The sequence below is a fragment of the Scylla paramamosain genome, chromosome 10 (assembly GCF_035594125.1).
Source record: "Scylla paramamosain isolate STU-SP2022 chromosome 10, ASM3559412v1, whole genome shotgun sequence".
Taxonomy (NCBI): Eukaryota; Metazoa; Arthropoda; class Malacostraca; order Decapoda; family Portunidae; genus Scylla; species Scylla paramamosain.
This window is the reverse complement of record NC_087160.1, coordinates 18,859,432-18,877,527: the sequence shown is the minus strand read 5'-3', so window position 1 is coordinate 18,877,527 and position 18,096 is coordinate 18,859,432. Positions and strand designations below refer to the sequence as shown.

At 40.0% G+C, this 18,096-nt stretch overlaps 3 protein-coding genes across 6 annotated transcripts in view; 1 reads left to right on the top strand and 2 right to left on the bottom strand.

Moving 5' to 3' along the window:
* Window positions 1–1,166: 1,166 nt before the first annotated feature.
* LOC135104297 (ATP-dependent DNA helicase Q5-like) lies at window positions 1,167–12,043 on the bottom strand. 2 transcript variants are annotated; one of them, XM_064011530.1, is made up of 15 exons: window positions 11,857–11,996; window positions 11,121–11,236; window positions 10,849–10,973; window positions 10,153–10,317; window positions 9,827–10,003; window positions 9,320–9,502; window positions 8,961–9,066; window positions 8,651–8,762; window positions 8,236–8,380; window positions 7,701–7,804; window positions 7,115–7,336; window positions 6,467–6,764; window positions 6,056–6,244; window positions 3,351–5,433; window positions 1,167–2,659 (listed from the first exon to the last, which is right to left on the bottom strand). In XM_064011530.1, exons 3-15 carry the CDS (start codon window positions 10,948–10,950, stop codon window positions 2,574–2,576), a joined length of 3,972 nt encoding a protein of 1,323 aa, XP_063867600.1. In that variant the 5' UTR covers window positions 10,951–10,973; window positions 11,121–11,236; window positions 11,857–11,996; the 3' UTR covers window positions 1,167–2,573. The 2 variants fall into 2 exon arrangements, with proteins under 2 accessions (XP_063867600.1, XP_063867599.1); XM_064011529.1 differs by lacking the exon at window positions 11,121–11,236 and having other exon boundaries at window positions 11,857–12,043.
* An 823-nt stretch (window positions 12,044–12,866) lies between these two features.
* Window positions 12,867–14,906, top strand: LOC135104300 (spliceosome-associated protein CWC15 homolog). The gene is made up of 2 exons (XM_064011539.1): window positions 12,867–13,029; window positions 13,541–14,906. The coding sequence occupies exon 2, from the start codon at window positions 13,548–13,550 to the stop codon at window positions 14,277–14,279; it is 732 nt and encodes a 243-aa protein (XP_063867609.1). The 5' UTR covers window positions 12,867–13,029; window positions 13,541–13,547; the 3' UTR covers window positions 14,280–14,906.
* A 520-nt stretch (window positions 14,907–15,426) lies between these two features.
* Window positions 15,427–18,096, bottom strand: part of LOC135104296 (ubiquitin carboxyl-terminal hydrolase 38-like) — a 17,905-nt gene continuing 15,235 nt past the window's right edge. Inside the window, exon 13 of one of the 3 annotated variants that reach the window (XR_010270370.1) lies at window positions 15,427–16,304. The gene's annotated coding sequence lies outside the window, so the exon portion shown is untranslated. Of the gene's footprint in view, window positions 16,305–17,227 lie in introns of those variants that run through there. The other 2 variants (XR_010270371.1, XM_064011527.1) reach the window with 2 other exon arrangements.

Genomic DNA, 18,096 nt, shown 5'->3' with positions numbered 1-18,096 from the left:
ACTTCGATTGTATAACTCAAGTGCATGGTTAGCTTGCCATGTTGCAACGTCTAACATGTAGTGGCGACACACACACACAAAAGAAAAAAAAAATCCTTAAGTAAGAAATAAGAAATAAGTGAGGCGAAAGCACCGACACTTGACGTCAAGGTCCTTCCTTCAAAGATATAATGTGTCTGTCTGTTTGTCTTTGCGTCAGGGAATTTTGAATGCAACAGTTATTATAGTCAGACAACCTCAACTTCATGCTCCCCCTTCATTCATCCCACTTTGAGTCCTGTATCCGAGTGTGTGTGTGTGTGTGTGTGTGTGTGTGTGTGTGTGTGTGTGTGTGTGTGTGCTCGTAACTCCTCAATCCAGGTGAGGCCGCGTGACTCTCGGGACACACGCCGCTACAGAAAACGGAAGAAATTTTAACAGACGTCACAGGAAGCCTGACAGTCTTGGAAAATAGCAGCGAACTTCTTTACTCAGCGACAGTCTCAGAGTTCAGCCGCGGCTTACACTTCCACCAATAACCTTCCCCACTTCCTTCACCGCACGGCTGGTAGTTCCCGTGACCACGCCGGGTTTACGTCACGCGCCTCCCTCCCTCCCTCAGTTGTTGCGTCGACGAGTTTTATCACCACTGCAGCAGTTCCCGCCAGCCTTTCTAAATGTGAGTGCGCAGCGGCGGCACCCTTTGGCACTGTCCTGTCTGTTCTGGGAAGCCCTGGCACCCTCTCTGCACCACGAGGCGAACAGTGGCCCCCTGCCAATCCACCTCCCCTAACCTGGGCCAGGAAGACGATCACCTGTTCGATGCCGCCACCACTACCACCACCACCACCAATGGGGTTTCCCAACTCGCGTCTCCCTCCCTCCGCCCACCACCACCCGCGACCCGCCCCGCGTCCCTCCACTTTGTGTTTCTGCAGCTGTCACGCCCGCGCCCGCGACAACCTCCCCCCACCAGCCTCCTCAGCCTCGCCCCACTTGTCCTTCCTGATGCCCAACACACACACACACACACACACACACACACACACACACACACACACACACACATAGTAACAGAGTTAAATAAACAGAACGTAGCATGAGGCAAAACATCCCTAAATACTCAGTACTGAATGAACACATACAGTAAACAACGTAAAATAAATGGGCCATATCCAACACAAACGTTACAAAAAACACCTTTATTTAGCTGTCTAAAACGCATTTCCAAGACACGTGTATAAATATCTGTACATCTCAGGTCTACCCAACAGAGTGCACGCGAGAAGAGAATGTGCACCAAGTATACATTAGTAATACCATACAAGTGAACAAGTGGAATGTGTTAACTTCAGTCCAGTGTATTAATGAGTGTGAAGGAAGACATAAGAAGGATGAACACCACAGAAAAGAACATCACCGCAAAATGTGCCAAAGACTTTTTTTCGGCTTTGTAACCGCATTTGAGAAAATAAGAACCCCGAGACAAAATGATGATGATGATGATCTGGACACCTCGCTGGTTTATTCACAATTTGGTCACCTCAGTGGCCTATTAAGTCTGTGTGCCAGGGTCAGTGACCTTGGCGCCGCAGGTCACGCTGCTGTATGCCACAAAGTCGGACCCAAGCTGTCATTCCCCGATCCCTGCCCCTGCCTGCTCTGCCCTTCCCCGCCCCCTTCCTCCTCACTTCTGCATAACTACCACGGTCTAGTATCTTCTGGAAGACTGCAAACTGTAGCACCGCCATTTGTGGAAGTAAGTATAGTGGTTTGTGAAGACTGAGCTGAGGATGTCCTGGAGGTTGCAATGTGGAGACGATAAATGAAGACCAAGATGTGTGATCATGAATGAATTAATGTCTGGTTCCTGAATGGTAAGAATGCAATGACTTCATAGATGGATGTTAACTGAAAATAATGACTGTAATGGTGAGTGTAATAAGGAAATGATGAATAGTAAGGAGACTAAATAACTTAGAGTAAAACAGTCCATAAGAAGTAACAGATTCATGAGGTAAGTTTTACAAAAAAAGGCTGCTGTATATCTCCCTTCAGTGGGAAGAAGGATGGTGATCAGTAGGCTTCACCTGAGCCAAGGCTGCCCCTGCCACCACTTGACTCACCACACTGCTGCTCACAACCAAAAATATTTACAGTGCATCACAGGTGCCTCTATAAATCCACTGCAGACACTTTCATGGTTCAAAAATAGACACCACATCAAAATTCTAGTCACATCATGATATGGAATGCTGAAATAGTTTTCATTTACATCTGCACAAGTATGCTAAACTAATATAATATGAAATTCTTATATAATGACAACAGTTTAGAATGCAGAGATAAATAACTTCTCCATCTGATGTCTGAAAATAACAGACATATCAATACTTAGGGCCTTAAAGAAAAGAAAAGAAGAAAGATGCTAATTAACTCCCAATGCCAGGTAGTGAAAGTGACAGGCAGCTCACCAATTACCTGGATTACCTACACCAATACCAGTCCTGCTGAGGGCATGTCCCATGTCAGCTCCAGTAGGATACAGCAGCAGTGGTGGTAGTGGTGCTGGTGGTGATGGTGGCGGTCCAGCCTCACAGCAGTGCCACGTCAGCCTCCGATGTGATTTTTCTCCTTTTGGTAAAGATGTGCTCAACGTACTGCTTCACGTCCTCCTCACCTGGGGAGTGAGTGTGGAGAAAACATTGTTCAAGCTTGAAATTTTCAATCATAAGTCAGAATGTATAAGCAAACTGAAATTTTACATACATAAACAAACTAAAGATTAATATATACTACAGAATAACTCATTTAAAAGAAATCACCTACAATTGCAAGAAGTGTGAAAGATTCATAAGCAGTACAGCCAAAGAGGAAAAATAAGAACATCAAATGAAATTATAATGATAATGAACCTAAAACATTTTAATATATAACTAAAGAAAAATTAGAAAATATAACTAAACATCATAAATATAGTTATTTGATATACATATATATAAATATGCAACATGCAAGTAATGTCTTTTTATAAGTGTTTTGATCAGTATTAACTTTCATTTTCCACAATGAAAAACTTGATGCAGAAAGATGTAATGAGTCATAAACACTTGCCTAATCCTACAAGGCATTTGGCAAGTTTAAATATTATGTAACTTCTTTCTAAAATAATTCAGATCAAGAATTTTAAGGTCTAACATTTCCTTCCTGAATTGCAAGAACTCTATTTTATGTGTCTGCTTGCCTACCAATCCCCTCATATATATATATATATATATATATATATATATATATATATATATATATATATATATATATATATATATATATATATATATATATATATATATATATATATATATATATCTCACCTTTGGTTTGAGCATGAAGTACCACTTTATGTGACAAGTGCCTGGCCAGCGCCTTGAACACAGCCTTGTCCTGGATGGCACTGCTCCTGTAGTGAGGCATTAAGTACTTCACCACCCAATCTGCCACCTGTTGCTTCTCCTTCCCTGCACTGGCTCCTCTGTGTGCTGGCTTCTCCTCCCTTGCTGCTTCTGGCTGGGCTGAGGTGTTCATCCCTCTGAGGGTTGAGTTTGCAGATGCCTTGGCAGAATCTTCAGGCCCCTCACAAGCCTTTTTGGTACCATGAGAAGGAACTGTTTCTGTTTGTTTTACTGCTGATCCAGAGGAACTTTTGGATTCAACAGCACTTTGGTTTAGCTTGCATGAGGAATTCCTACTACTTTTACTATTACTACTTTTCATCTCCCTACCTTTATCACTTGATCTAATTTCTCTGTCTTTATCACTCTTCCTATCACTGTGTTTTGAAGCTTCCCTGACCTCCGTACATTTGTCGGAACTCTTTGTTGAGTAACTAGGATGTTTTCTTTCCCTTCTAGAGTCTACGTGGGATTTTCCTGAACTTTTTCCATTCCTCTCAGAGTCCCAATTGTATTTCTTGTCCTTTTTTTCAGACTCTTTGGAGGTGTGCTGAGAATGTAGCCTGACATCAGCAGTGTTATGTGAGCGTACACTACTGGGTGATTTTTCAGTGCAAGGTTCACTTCCACTTTTATCTCTTCGATATTTTTCACCTCTACTACTGCTGTTTGATTCCTTGTGTTGGTTTGCCTCACAGTGAATCTTATTTGCAGTCTTTTGGTCAGGTTTTACACTGGATTTACTGTCTGATACTTTACTTTTCTTAATCACTGGTTCAACAAAATCGTCACAGGACTCAAAGAGGTCAATAATCTGTAGTCTGGTGCTGCTAGATCTTCTCCGTTTTTTGTCTATTTTCTTGCTCTTCTCCTCCTGGTCCCGACAGTTATTTTGGTCAGTATCGTGAGATAACTCTGAGTTCTTCATGCCTAATACAGGTTCAATTTCCTTGTGGTCAGTACCTCTTGATTTCTCCTTCAAGCTCTCCATACCTTTGTATTCCCTTCCATTCACCTCACTCTCCTCACCTCCCACACACATTTCCTCATCCTTAATCTCTTTCTTTCCCTCAGCTTTAAATTTACTGTCTTCCATGGAAAACTTTTCTTCCTTAACAACTTTCTTTCCTCCAAAATTATACTCATTGGAGCTGAGCACATTATTTGGTTCAGTTTCTGAGAATAGGTCTTCACTGTCCATGGCTTCCTGCTTTATGTCATCCTTCATAGATGGTGTGCCATCCTCTCTTTCACTTTTTATTTCAGTTTTATAATTACTTTCACTCTCCACAGTAGTGTCATAAGTTTGCATGGATTCTTCTTCTTTAATGTATTTACTTTGTCCTTCAAATTTATACTCACTGTCCAAGATGGTACTGACTATATCTGTGTTTGAAGATGATGCCTCCTGGGCAATATCCTCTTCCACCTTCTCTTTTTCTCCGTCCTCCTCTCTCTCTCCCTCTTCTTTCGTTCTCTCCTCTTCCTCTAGATCTGATAATGAATACTCTTCCATGTCAAATTCTTGGTTTCCCTCAGAGTCATAATTACTATCACTGCAGACAACATTGTCATCTTCTACTGTCTCCATCACATCATCATCTCTATGTTCATCCACTGTTCCATTTTCCTTGACATTTCCATCAACCATTTCATTATCAGACTCACTCTCTGACATCTGATGACTGCTGACAGTAGCATTTGACTTTGTGGCATCTTTTGAAAAATAAGAGGTGAGAGAAGTCTGCCGTGTGGGGGAACGCTTGAGGGGAAAACCTTTCCTTGAGGACAGCCTTGGTGGGAATGATGGCTTGCTTTCCTCTTTGCTCTTATTATTCTTGAGCACATCACTTGCTGTCTTGAAGCCCAAGTTCTCATTTGCCTTCCTGTCTTTGATGTTGTTCTCAATCTGTTTGGCCAATTGCCCAAGGCTCAGTTGAGGCTGGTGTTCTGCCAGCTCTTGCCGTAACTTTGTCTCTCCAGTGTCCTTCCTGAGGCTCATCATCTGCATGGAAATTGAAGAATTATTTTAATATCAATCTCCTAGTGGAATTCTTAGGAATAACACATACCCTTTCTATAATATGAGGATGAAGAGCAAAGAATTTGTAAAGAAAGTCTACATGGACGAAACTGAAGGTCCAAATGGGAGAAGAAGTCTGCTTGGGAGATACAAGGCTAAAGGGGTATACGTGTGAAAAAGGTATTAGTAGAGGCCAGCCCTTCAACAAGCAAAAAATTATTTAGATAAGGAAAAATGGAGGCTCTTCTGCCATGGCCATTCTCTTGGGGGGGAACTCAAGGAAATAGACAGATGGGCATATGACAAAAATAATATACAGGAAGTTATGAATTCATATACAGTGAGTTACACCAGACATTCACAGGAAAAGTTAGAAATCTGAAGATGCACTCCAAGAAATAAACATATATATAAATACCACAATGATGCTCTAACTCCACAGCCAAAGGTGACACAACTAAACCGGTCACATCACCTCAAATGCTGACCATATAAGACAGGCTTGCATATAGTCAAGTCATGGCAAACACCACTGCATAAATTTATCAATGAATATAAGAAAAAGAGTCAACTGTGTGATCTAATGCAGCAAAGAAACACTAACCAGAGACATCATGCCCTTGCGGTACATCATCATGACATTGGTGGAAGTGAACACTTGGTATTCCATCTTGGTGGCCACGTCCTCGATGTCACACTCCTTCAGGTGGCTCCTCCCTGCACCAGGCTGCCAGCACACCTCATAGTTCTTAGACAGAGCCTGAGAAACCAGCTGGAGGTAACTCTCTCGGGTCTGGAAGGAGAAAGGTCACTGTGCCATCAACCAGGGTATCAAGGTGTCAACAGTGGTGCTAATTAACTGATGAAATTACCACTTGGAATCAGAAGAAAATTACTCTCTCTCTCTCTCTCTCTCTCTCTCTCTCTCTCTCTCTCTCTCTCTCTCTCTCTCTCTCTCTCTCTCTCTCTCTCTCTCTCTCAGGAAACTATACAACACACTTAAGTGGTAACTCACTGCAATGTTAAGGCCAACAATTTTGGATGTGAACTGAGCACTGATGAGCTTTGACCTGTCAGCTCTGTCCTTCTCTTCTTTCTCTGCTCGCTCTTTCTCTCGCTGCTCCTTGAGTCTGCTCTTTGCTGATGAGGAGGATGACGAGGCAGATGAGAAAGACGAGGAGGCCCTGCTGCTCTTCCCTCGACGCAATGCAAACTGCTCCTTGATTAATGCTATTCTGTCCTTCTTCTCCTGCTGCTGTGCCTCCCTCACCCTGTCATCTCCATCACCATCCTGGTCATACTCATTCTGCTCTCTGGTGAACAAATAAATACTTATAGAGTTTATCTCCATTTCCTTCATAATTTTGATATGTAAAGGATTGAAACAACAATACTGTCAAATTCAAATGGAATGTATAAGATATTTCTTAACTAATAAGACAGTTAAAGAGCACAATATATATCCACGCTGTCACATGTAGTCAGATCAGTGAATATCTATCTTGATTATGAGCAGTTACTCTCTTCTGACTGATCTAGATCACATCAGCTACTATCTATGATCTTTTAGATAGATGTACACAGAAAGAGAGCTGTAACTGAACTCATTCCAACTTCAAAATAAACACAAGTGCAAAGAGGAATACAATGATAACCACCTTACCTCTTCAGTCCTCTCCTGCCTCCCCCATACAGGCTGCCATCATCAAAGTCACTTTCAAAAGCCGCCACTGGAGCAAACCTGTATGACTCCTTGCGGACCAGAGCTACATTCCACTGCTCCACACGCTTCTCCACCACCTTGCGATTGGTACAGTAGTCACAGTTCTTCTTGCAGTCTGGCTTGTCGTCTCCAAAGTGCTGAGTGAAGGCCAGATGTCGGCACCTGGCACAAGATTGAAAGTTGTGGCACAGTGTGATTGCTGCTGCTGTTTCCTGGTTACTCTGAATTCTATCCATAATTTGACATATAGTGGTGAAACAAAAATGAATTTAGTCTTATAATGTTTCCATGATTATATTCCATGTTCATACTAACCATTGACTCGTATGACAAAGCCTTCCAAAATGATGATGATAATTACCATAGAACAGATGAAATTTTTAAATACTAGACACATACTAGAAAATATTTCTTTTATAGCATCTGTTAAATTACACTTCCACACCATGAACTGCCATAAAATGTATCTTTCATTCTGGTAAACAAACAACGCAAAGGAGGGTAAAATCTGAGCACAAAGTCTTACATTGGCACTTCACAGAACTTGACTATTTGTTCAAAGCTCTTGATGGCTGCCTTAGCTTGCTCCTCCTTCTTGACCTTGCCATACACTTTCCCTTTTTTCTCATCCTGTGCGTAAACAAAACACTAATGAGCAGCCAATTCAGACATTTTCCCTCAGGTGCACAAGACTCTTCATAAAGTCTACAAACGGGGCATTCAATTAGTGGACTGTGATAACTGTAATCTTCTCTCAGGGCATTAGTTAAAGTTTACTTGTTTTGTATTTTCAGCATACAGAGATAAGAATATAAGAACATAAAACTTACTCAGCACTAACACCCTGATTACTAAGTCCATTCCATTCATCTACCACTCTATTCGAAAGACAAGAGAGATAAATTATCCAACAAAGTCAGGTAATATAGTCTGGAAGAATGTTAAAATCAACTTCAAGGCATGACACTCAAACACCACAAAATGAATAATTAAACATTCATATTTAAACTAGTGAAATACAACATGCCTCATCTGACAGGTAGCAACAGCTGCAGCCTTACCTGGCGCAGCAGGAAGAACACTGTATCTCTCTCTCGCTTGCTGTAATATATCCTGCACCTGGACCGCTTGCCATCACGCCCGGCCCTCCCAGACTCCTGGTAGTACCCAGCCATGGACTGAGGGACACTCCAGTGCACCACAAACCTGTATCAACACACACACACACACACACACACACACACATATGCAAGTTTATAATGTCACTGCACAGCACATCATCCCATAACTTTTAAATCTCACTTTTTTTTCATGTAGTAAGAGGGACACTGGCCTAAGGCTACAAGAACCTAGAAAAAGAAGGTCCACTAAGGTACCAGTTTGATACAATATAGTATGGAAGTTGATGTTGGTTCTCAGTGTCTCAACTCTTTCCCTGTGATGGTTTTGTATGTTTATCCTTCATGAGTCACTCACCTGACGGAGGCCTTGTCAACACCCATACCAAAGGACACAGTGGCAGTGATGACAGGCACAATGCCATCCATCCAGTCCTCCTGGACCTGTGAGCGTTCCTTTGCCTTCAGACCTGAGAGGAACATTCCATTTCTATTTAAAGAGAAAGTGAACATGGATATTTATTTCAATGACATCTAAGTATGCACATATGACTGAACAGAAACCAAAGTTGGCTGGCTTTATTTACCTAGTGTAATTAAAAAAAAAAAAAAAAAAAGCTACCAAGATTTCCTGAAGGAATCAAAAGTGGAAGTGGTGCCCTAGTTACCGGCATGATAGGGCTTGGTGGGGATGCCCTTGGCTGACAGCTGCTGTGCTACCTCTATAGTGCCAGCCCTTGTCCGACAGTAAATGATTCCACACCCAGATTTTACCTTCAGGGTGTCAGAGAAATGAATCAGTACTATGGCATCGATGTATACACAGGAGTTGCCCAGAAAGTTTTGCATTGTATTTTTCTCAAAGCATACTTAGAAACCTTTCATTGCTTTACAACCATGACCATGGAAATGATGATCTTAGCTCAATTATTGATAAAAGTGAGAAGAAATGATGCAATGATGCTTCAAAATATTATCCTGGTTCATTTGATGACATGCAATGAGAATATAGGACAGTTCCACTTACTGTTCTGTTCTCCTCCCAGTTCTGCCCAAGTGCCTCCAGCACAAAGTCCCGCAGCTCCTCAAAAGGGTCCTCCAAGGCGTCCTTGAATCGCACATCATAATACAGATTTGCCCGGAAGCATGATGCTTTGAATTTAGCAATTGGTTTCTTTAGTTTGAGCTGGGCAAAGATGTCCTCAACAACCTGTACAACACAGATGTAGACTCCCTTTAGTACAGCAGTAATGAAATACTAGGACACAATAATCATATCTAGGTTTGACTGCTAATGGAGTTAATGTAGAATGATTGACAGAGTACTTTATTCTGGTACATGTGAACTGTGAAGAAGCAAGCAACATTTGGAATGTATGTTTTTATTTCATCTTGTTACCTGCATAAGCAATGTAATGACAGGAAACAATCACTTCCTTCCAACAATGAAGAGCTGCCTCACACACACACACACAACTTTGGCAAACAACTCTTTTTCTGGCACATATTAAATATTACAACACAAACTTCTCACCCTTGCTGTGGCTGTGGCAGTCAAGGCAATCCACCGAACTCTTGGGATCTTGCTCTTCAGGAATCCCAATTTCAAGAAGTCAGGCCGGAAGTCGTGGCCCCACTGACTGACACAGTGAGCTTCGTCCACCACAAAATATGAGAGTTTGTTGAATCTGTGTAGCTGCTGTAGTAAGTTCTGATAAGGTGAAGAGCAAAGGATTTGAGTTGTATTAGAGCAAACCATGAGTGAGAACACTATCATACATGTTTCTTAATGTTAAGTAAGAATATAATGTCCATCCAGCCTTTAATCAGTGACAGAGAACAACACCATCTACCCCATACCTGGAAGAATGTGGTGGCAGCTTGCTCAGGCGTAATGTACAACAGACGGGTGGAAGGGTTGACACAGTTCAGGTCTGCCAGTACTCTGCTGCGTTCCTTGGTTGTCATCTTGGAGTTTAAGGATTCAGCAACAATGTGATACTTCTGAAGGTGTTCCATCTGATCCTGTATATTGGAGATAAATGGCTGTATTAGTGTTCTATTTAATCTACTTGAGATTTTGAGATGAGCTGTGATGCTAAGCCAACTTGAGATATCCTTAGAAGTAAATGCAGAAGGAAACACAAATAACAGACAAATCCTTACAGAATACAACACAGAACAGTTGTAAGTATGTGAGGAGAGATAAAAAGACAAAAACAATTACAAATATCAAATGCAAAGGTAAGAGGCATGGAGATATACAGCCATGGAAAATGTGACACAAGACAAATGGGAATCTTTACTAATTGTTGGTGTTTTCAATGGGAGTGTTTTCATGATCCCAGAGACAGTTCATTAACAAGAACTCTCAACCCCCAAGGGGACAAGAGCAATTTGTGAGAACCTGGTTAACCATCTCTGTAGCCTTTGATGTTTTTAATGACCCCAAAGACAGTTTAATGAGGATTCTCCACAATCAAAGGGAAAGAACAATAACCAGTCCTGATAAAACCTCAAAGTGTTTAAAAATATGGGCTTATGTGTTGAGCCTACCTTAATGAGGGCAATGAGAGGAGACACCACAATGGCCACCTTCCCCTCTGCCAACACTGCTGGCAACTGGTAACACAAAGACTTTCCTGAGCCCGTGGGCATGGACACAAACACATCCTGGGAGCCTGTGCAGGAAGAAACGGACTGCCTTTATCCACCTTCATTTAATGCACTGCTACAAATGTCTACAGCTATGGAAGGCTAAGAAGGGATATTGTGTGTTGTATTTCATAAATTTGCCAAACATAAATCACAGTTGTTCTTTTATTTACCAAGCTTCCTTGAGTATTGCTTGATCCCTGATTTCTGACTGGGAAATTAGTAACTGATGGTATACCTTGTATACAGTACATCGAACACTTATATGAACTGCAGCAGCCTTTAACATCTACCAAAGAAAAAAAAAATCTATTGACTTTAAAGTGTTGTGCTGGTAATGGAATGACAAGTCATAGGAGAGAGAGAGAGAGAGAGAGAGAGAGAGAGAGAGAGAGAGAGAGAGAGAGAGAGAGAGAGAGAGAGAGAGAGAGAGAGAGAGAGAGAGAGAGAGCAATGAGTTTAGTTGTTCAGGAGTGTTGCCCTGCAAGTGGCATTCCTTGACGTGTCCCTTTTCACTGTTTGGATCTTCAGTTTTCTTTCTCTTTTTTTTTTTTTTCTTATTTACCTTGCTTCCTCTATTTATTTTTATTTATTATTTTTTTTATTTATTTACTTATTTATTTATTTATTTTATTTTATCATTATTATTATTATTTTTTTTTTGCAAGCAATGCCCCAATAAAGTCCTTTCTCCTTATGGTTATTGCAATCTTATTCTTCTTTCCTCGTACTCTACGCACCATAACAGAAAAAGTTTCAAATCTCCACATTATGCCCCATACATACCACTTGCTGTTTCATTGTGAAGTCTACTTCTTATTTAATATTAGTTCAGCGCGCCCTGCCTCGCCTCTCACTGCCACACTTCCTGCCTTGCCTCTCAATACCCTACCTCGCCGCCACACTCACCCTGCACCACGGCCAGCACAGCTCTCCTTTGCAGCTCACTCTTAAAGGAGTCATGTTTGAAATGCTTAGACAGGCATGCCAATATTTCCTGTTCAGAGCAACTCCTCGCCATAACATTATTTTTGTTTTGGACTGCCTGCCTCGAAACACACACACACACACACACACACACACACACACGCTAAGACACGTCCACCAAGCCTATCATATTTATTGCATAAGTTCAGATTTAATTGCTAAAAAAAAATCTCTGGAGTGTTTTTAATTTTTAAATATTCGGTTGTTTTATACGTATGTGATTGTGAGAGGAAGTTCATGGATTTTAATGGTTTGCTCTTGAAGTACTTTCAAAAATTCCTATGACAGTAGCTGTCAAAAAACAACAACAAAAAAAATGTATGTGATATGTCATTTATCAAAAACAATTATATGTATTCAAGCTATTTGGCACACATTTCCTTAATCACTAACCACTGAGATATTTCTCGTTCTAAATTGCTACTTCCTGGCCAGAGACTGCAAAATATCTTCTTTTTTATCCGTTCTTTTGTTTAAAGATTTCACACCTTGTTTGTAGTACTGTGAATAGTTGTATATCGTTATGAAAGGCTTAACAACATATTTTTCGAGATTCTTGTGACATGTTTCGCCTTGTATCGCTTCTCAGGTCGTCGTCTTCCTCTTTCTTGAGTTTTATTATGAAATCTGACACCTTCTTTCCAACACTGAATCAAGAACAATTTAGTATATTTGTTTTACCTCTTTCATATTTCCACATAACCCCAACACAGCACAGATTCTTTTATCTTCCTCTTCTATAGTTGTGCCACTTTTTCAGATTGATTATGTTTGTGATTTCTGTTACCAGTCGTCTTCTGTGGTATTCATAACTATCGCACTTTACTATTATATGTCCTATTAGTTCATGCAATCCTGTATTATTTTTTTCATCCCTCTCTCCCATCCACTTCTAGGGTCTAATCTCTATGTTGCTTTATGCTGGTCATCATACATATCACACTCTATTAGATTTTGTATTGTTTCCTTTGTACCCACGCAGTTCCCTCAATCCTGTTCTTGTTCAACTCTCTCTCCCATTAACTGCATCTTGCTTTGCGCTCGTCGCCTCCGAGGACCGAGTGTCTTGCTGTGGCCTCGTAAACAACAACAAACGTGAGTGTCTCCTCATTTCCTCTTCTTACTATTTGCATTCTTCTGAGCGTCTTTCATGATATGTTCAGATTCATATTTACTCTTAAGGATACATAGCGTATGGTGAAGTTGTTAAGTTGTGTAGAAATAACCACTGAGCCTCATGAATGGTGACATCTGATGTGCCTTCGTCAGTAGCATGAGGCACCACACTGCTGCCTTGGTCTGCTGATTCTCACTGGCTTCCTTGATTTGCTGCTGTCATTATTATTAACACCGCTTTCTGTTGATGACGGTGATAATACTTTTGGAAGGTGTAGTGGAGAACAAGCTCAATCAGAATCCATGATCGCGTGTGACTTATGCTTACCGTGAGTGTCTTGCCAGGTGTTCATTCTCCAGCGACGACCTCTGATGGTCAGTTTATCCCTGCTTCAGTTCAACTGGAATGTTTCCATAATGCTCCACAAAGCCATGTGACAAAAGTAGCATTGCAAATTAAAGTGGTGTAATATGGCTCCTCCATTTTCAGAGCCACCATGACTACAGCTGCACGACCAACATTTGAGCCGGCCAAGGGTGGCATGGGCCGAGGGGAGCGTGACCTTAGCGCACTCTCCAAGCAGTACTCGGCTCGTGACCTCGCTTCACACACACGGCTCAAGTACCGCGACCATGGCCAGTCCACCACTGAGGAGCTCCGCAACCGTGACTTCCGCCGTGAGCTGGAGGACCGCGAGCGTGCTGCTAGGGACAAGCGAACCAGTAGTAGTAGTGGTAACAGTGGGAGTGGCAGCAGTAGCAGCAGCAGTAACAATGCCATAAGGGAGTCTGGAAGCTCCTCCTCCTCCTCCTCGTCATCATCCAAGAAGCCAAGACTGGACCAGATTGCTCCATCAAACCTAGACGCTGACGATCCACAGGATGATGATGATGATGCATCTGATTCTGACGATTCAGATGACGAGGCAGTCCTGTTTGCTGAGTTGGAGCGGATCAGGAGGGAGAGGGCAGAGGAGGATGCCAGGAAACAGCAAGAGAGGCAAGAGCAAGAGGAGAGGATACGCATGGAGAACATTATTTCAGGCAACCCACTCCTCAACCTTGCAGCAGCACCCAAGTCTGACATGAAGGTCAAGAAACGATGGGACGATGATGTGGTGTTCAAAAATTGTGCAGCCTCTGAACCTGATAAATCAGAAAAGTCTTTCATCAATGACTCTTTACGATCAGAGTTCCACAAACGTTTCATGGAGAAATATGTAAAGTAATTGTATATACCCCTATATGTAAGTTAAGATTTTATTAAGTGTGGATGTATTAGATTACTGAAATTACTACATTGCTACAGGTTGAGAATCCTTTATTCATAATGCTGGATGCAGTCTATATGTAGGATTTTTTCAAAATTTTGCAATGCAATGATATTTTCATGCTAGGGTTTGCAAAAGCCAGGGTTTCACTTTATTTTGATATTTGTTTAAGGGATTCCCAGTTTGTACCAAGTTGGGTAATATTTTTCAGCAATTCACAGGAATTCAGTGTACATAATTGTAATAGAAGTAGGATATTTGAACTTGGTGTTTATAAATTTCAATTAGTACACAAAATTGAAAATCCAAATGTTTGATTTTTATTTTATATTAAGATTTTGGCGAAGAATGTGTCTGATTGTAGGCTGATAAGGATTAGAGAATTAAAGATGATTTTTGAAGGATCTGGCTGACTGAATTATGAACTGGAATGGTATTTTATAAAAGCATATTTTACATCCTTGAATATGATAAATATGAACACTGCATGCACTTACACATCTTGGATATGGAAAACCGCTTTATTGGTCTTGACATCTTGACATGTACTCTTCTGTTTGTTTATTCTAAAAAGAATCCATTACTTACAAGTGTTTCTTTGTCCTTAAAGCTTCAGTGGATAAATGTATCTGTGCAGCATAAAGTTGCACACTTGTTTTCTTTGTTACAGAAAAGAGCAGAAAAAATTTAACAGTTCAAACCACTTAGTGATGAATATATAATTTCCCACCAAAGAATGCCTAACCTTTATTATGTTCATGTTTCTGCAGCTTTCATTCTTCATTTTACTTGAACTGGAAGCACATTTGCATAATACAGTTGAAACATCAACCCATGTTATGCTGCTTATCATCTGTTTACTACCTGTGTTGTTATTTTTAGAAGTGACAATCCTTTGCAGTTTCACTGCACACAATTAGTGTCATTCATGGACCAAGTGAAAATGAGAGGAATCAGTAGTCTCAGCTTGAAATCACTGCTTCAGAGATCCAATCAGTAGAAATTATGATAATCCCACCACACCAGAGAGGAGCTGAATAGCTTTGAGGTATCATAGTGAAGAAATATAATTCTAAATGAATTCTTCAAAAAGACACAAAAAAACTCAAATTATAATTATTTATTATGCAAATGTGTTGTAACAGTGTCTTCAAGAAAGATTTGCACACTTTTGTATTTCATTATATGATCAGATTCTGACAAACAACAGAAATATTAGTGTGATGTTTACAGAAAATGCTAAGGTGAGTTTGAGATGTGGTAAGATGAGGCATGACTGCCTGCTACCTGAGGATATAGAGTGATGTTGACACTGCCTACAAGTCCTGCTGCTCATGGCTGTCTCCTTCCAGCAACTTCCCAAACAAGATATCTCTATATCTGATAGCACAAGCATTGCTGTGTTATGCCACCACAACTGTAAATAAAGACAAGCATAACAGCAATCACATTAATAGATATTTATTAAATTTTTGTAATATCAAATTACAAATCACAATAATGTGAAGGACGTGACTGATGTCTTGAACAGAACATGATACAGGAAAGAGACCTGCATAAACAACTCCTTGTAACATTATAAAACTTAATAAAGAATTGCCTTCCTCACCATAAGCCTGATTTTAAAAACTAAATAAATACAAAAGTCCTGAATAATACCTGCTACTACAATACTTAAGAAGTACTGAGACTTTCTCTCTGTAACTTGATGTGGTGCTGCCAAATTAAGAACATTGCTGAACACTTCATGACTCATAAGAAGATAGCACATTTCTATAATAGGAAAAATATTCTGTGCAATACAAAAATTTTAATTTTCAATACAAATAAGAGTGACATGAGTGCTGCCCAACCACCACTGGCAAGACAACATTGCACCAATATACACCAAAGCATGAAAACAGTCAGTAATGCTTGAGATGCAGAGGATTATGCTTGCCTCACCTATCCTAGGAAGGACTTCCAGCAAGCCACAATTGCACGCTGAAAATATTGCCACAATTCGTAAGTAATTCTCATAAAACTTATTCTTGCAGTTTGAGTTTTTAATGGTAATTTGATATCAACTGCACTATTCCCATAAATGTGGTAACAATGAATCAGTACATGAGGGCTTGACTGAAGAGCACATCTTTCATTCATGCCTTCGCTAGTACCTTTTATTTACAATTTTCCATAAGATCCAACAATATAACAACATCCAACACAATGTGCTCTCCTTGGATGCAGATTCTCTAATCTACACCTTCTGCCCAAGTAGTTTAGTGAAGCTCAAACACATCTGTATAAAATATATCTTTAAAAAGAATTATCACACATCTGTATACGAAGCTATCAGGAAGCAAACTTATCTACTGTTATTATACTGCATGAAACACTACCTCTCATATATATATATATATATATATATATATATATATATATATATATATATATATATATATATATATATATATATATATATATATATATATATATATATATTATATATATATATAATCACTCAACCAAACACCTGGAGACAAAATTCGACCAATGGGAAGCATCAAGAATGCGCTTTACTCTTCTATCATCTAAAAGTACTCTCAAACACCTCTACATACATATAAATCTAAACACATACCTTCTCTCATGTTGTAAACAAACTGAAAATCTTAAAAATTGCCAGAAGAATAAACAGCTTTCTGAATGTACCCATTCATCTATTCCTGCACCCTAGCACCTGAATGGAGGGTGTACTAAAGCTCCTCTAGCCATCACCATCACTGCCATTGCCCTCCACACTAATGTTACCAGTAGCACCACAAATACAGTCACTGCTTACTATGCTCTTCTTTATCTTAGTTCAGAGCCAGAATAAGTGCAATATCTGAAGAAAGGAATCATATAGTGAATTAGTGAATATATCAATGAGAAAAAACTTTATTAGGAGTCTTTTTATTAGACATTTAAAAATATATGTAATTCAAGCAATTTACTCCTGAGATAATCTTGCACAAAAAATAAACTAATGTTTGAACTTCTGTAACAAGAAATTCCTCTTACAGCAGTATTAATCTCATTCTCCATTTGTAAAAGGCTTTGCCTCATTATCAATGAGTATTCACAACCAGATGCTTCCTGTTGCATTGTAAGAAGAGTTTCAAGGATGACAAAATGAGGTCAGAAAATGATGCAATCCTTTCATTCAATGGAATTCTTATAATGACAATTATTAGATGAATAAGCTTTTAAATTTAAAAGAATAGTAGTGCTGATATCAACTATGATATCTTTTTCAATGAAGGGTTAATAAAATGGGAGACGTAAGTGAAGGATTGGCTTACAACCCTAAAATCAAGATCAGGCAATGTTCCTCTCACAGATAGTGAAGATGAGCTCACTAGCTAGTGGCACCGGTAGATGAACTGGCTGCACCACACACTCCACGCATCATGACTCCAGGTCCCCAGCTCAGTGAGCACTGCAAGACTTCACTTCAGATAATGTGATGAGCATTATCACAGATGACACTATAATGGTACTCTGCCAAATGAGACAATCACCTACGGTATGAAAAGTTTATATTAAAGCATATCTAAAACAGTATCAGTTATGGAGTTGTGACCTGTGAGAATGGGATGTAAAAATTGAAGACAAATATTTATATATTATGGAACCCATTATTCACCTCTTAATATTCTGTAATTTCCACTTTTCTCTAAATGCCCACTAAACTCATGTCCACTGACTTCTTCACACCATTTGATATAGTCTAAACAGTGACTACCCAAGT

Coding starts and splice junctions, on each gene's coding strand:
- LOC135104300 (XM_064011539.1), top strand. CDS start 13,548: ATGACTACAGCTGCACGACCAACATTTGAGCCGGCCAAGGGTGGCATG.
- LOC135104297 (XM_064011529.1), bottom strand. CDS start 11,968: ATGGCGAGGAGTTGCTCTGAACAGGAAATATTGGCATGCCTGTCTAAG. Junction 10,318..10,848: donor CTCTCATTGCCCTCATTAAG/GTAGGCTCAACA, acceptor TCCAATATACAG/GATCAGATGGAACACCTTCA. Junction 5,434..6,055: donor GCAAGGGCATGATGTCTCTG/GTTAGTGTTTCT, acceptor ATTTCCATGCAG/ATGATGAGCCTCAGGAAGGA.